At 60.6% G+C, this 1,702-nt stretch overlaps 1 protein-coding gene across 1 annotated transcript in view; it reads right to left on the reverse strand.

Annotated features, from left to right (window-relative positions):
- Positions 1-1,095: 1,095 nt before the first annotated feature.
- Foxb2 (forkhead box B2) overlaps positions 1,096-1,702 on the reverse strand; it is a 1,299-nt gene continuing 692 nt past the window's right edge. The window contains exon 2 of the mRNA XM_005408326.1: positions 1,096-1,702. Coding sequence (XP_005408383.1) covers positions 1,096-1,702 — 607 coding nt within the window.

Here is a 1,702-nt window from a genome sequence, read left to right on the forward strand (position 1 = left end):
AGACAGGCGCGCCCCAGAAGCCTACGCAACACCACACCAAGCGCAGCGCGGCGGTGGAAGGCGGCGGGCCCTCCTCCCATCTCTTCGGAGGAGCCTGGAAGGGAACGGCCGCTGAACGCAAGGCTATGGGGTGATGTGACAGGGTTTTCTTGCGTCCGTGAGTTAGGGCGGAAAATCCTGCGGACAGAAGTGACTTTTCCCCCTTACACTTCCAAAGGGAACGGATCGTGGGAATTCAGTGAATAGCTGGGTTCCTTAACACAAGCTCTCACACCATTGATACACAAGCGATTTGCAGGTGGAAAGCCTCTTTTACTCTTTCTTTGGTTGTGTTTCCACGAGCTTTACTTTTGGAATCTGGAGCTTTGCTTTTTAAGCCGCTGCCGTTCTCTTTTGTGTAAACTAATTGCTTTAGCGGCTCCTCGCATGCTCTCGACCCGAAGGTCAGACCCAAGAGACGTAACTTTCCCAGAGACGTTTCATTGGCTCCCACTCCCCTAAACGCCTCAGAACGACTTTATTCGTGACACTGTGTCCGCCCCATTTAGCTGACCAGAAAAACAACCGTATCAAACGCACCTTTTCTTCTTTCTTTACTACAACGAGATTTCCTCAGTGAATGGATATGCACTAGAGACGGCTGCCGGGGCAGGCGCCCAGCGGACAGGGAACGTTCGTGGGCGAGATCCGACCCAGCGTCACTGCTGGGTTTCTCCCGGGGAGGGTTAGCGTCCTATTGTTGCTCCCAGTAATAGGGTCAGAATCCATTTCCATTGTGCCAGCGAATGAGGCTTCCCCAACCTCCTTTGCGCCCTCCGCCTATAATTTATTGATTATAATAATTATAATAGAAACTCTTACCTGAAAAGGCTTTCATTAATCTGATTGTACAACTTAGTATAAACATAGACACCCGGGGTGCACTTTTCCAGCGGTCACCAGTGAAGAACGAACTTTTCGGATCTGCTTGTCCATCTGACACCTTCCTTCTGCGCCCCGACTGGGGCTCCCGGCTGTGCCTGGCCCCCCTCGGCGCCCTGTTCCTCTCCGCGGTCGGTTCAGCCCCGCGCCCGGCGTCTCCACCCTCCCGGGACCCTAGGAGTGCACCAGCACCGAGTGCAGGGAGCCGCCCTTGCTCTCCGCCGCGCTCGGGGCCGTGGGCTCCAACAGAGGAGCTGCAGGCGAGGCCACGGAGCACACGGTGGACGGCGCCGGCGGCTGCTGGGACGCCGCGGGGACAGGGAGCGCGGGCGGCGGGAGCGCGGTCACGGGAGGGAGCGCAGGAGTGGGTTTGATAGGCACGGGTACGGCTGGCAGGCCCTGGCTTGCAGAGTGGCACAGGGCCTTCACCGGCACCCCGAATGCTCCGTACTCAGGGCCTACAGGGACCCCGGCCGCGGCAGCAGCAGCGGCGGCCGCGGCCACCGAGTCCATGACGCCCACGTGCGGCCACACAGAGCCGACGACGTTGCCGAGCTGGCCTGGCACCGGGTAGCCCAGGTGGTGCATGACGGACGCCAAGGGCAGCCCGCCGGCCTGCAGGACGCCCTTGTAGTCCCGGCCAATGATGTTCTCGATGGCGAAAGGGTGCTTGAAGCCAGACGTGGAGGCGGCGGCGGCGGCGGCGGCGGCCGAGCCCAGTCCGTAGGGGGGGAACTGGGACAGGCGTCCCACGCTGCCCACGGCCGCCGCCGCAGCGGCC

The sequence above is a fragment of the Chinchilla lanigera genome, unplaced genomic scaffold (genome assembly GCF_000276665.1).
Source record: "Chinchilla lanigera isolate Chin_1 unplaced genomic scaffold, ChiLan1.0 scaffold00111, whole genome shotgun sequence".
Lineage (NCBI taxonomy): Eukaryota > Metazoa > Chordata > Mammalia > Rodentia > Chinchillidae > Chinchilla > Chinchilla lanigera.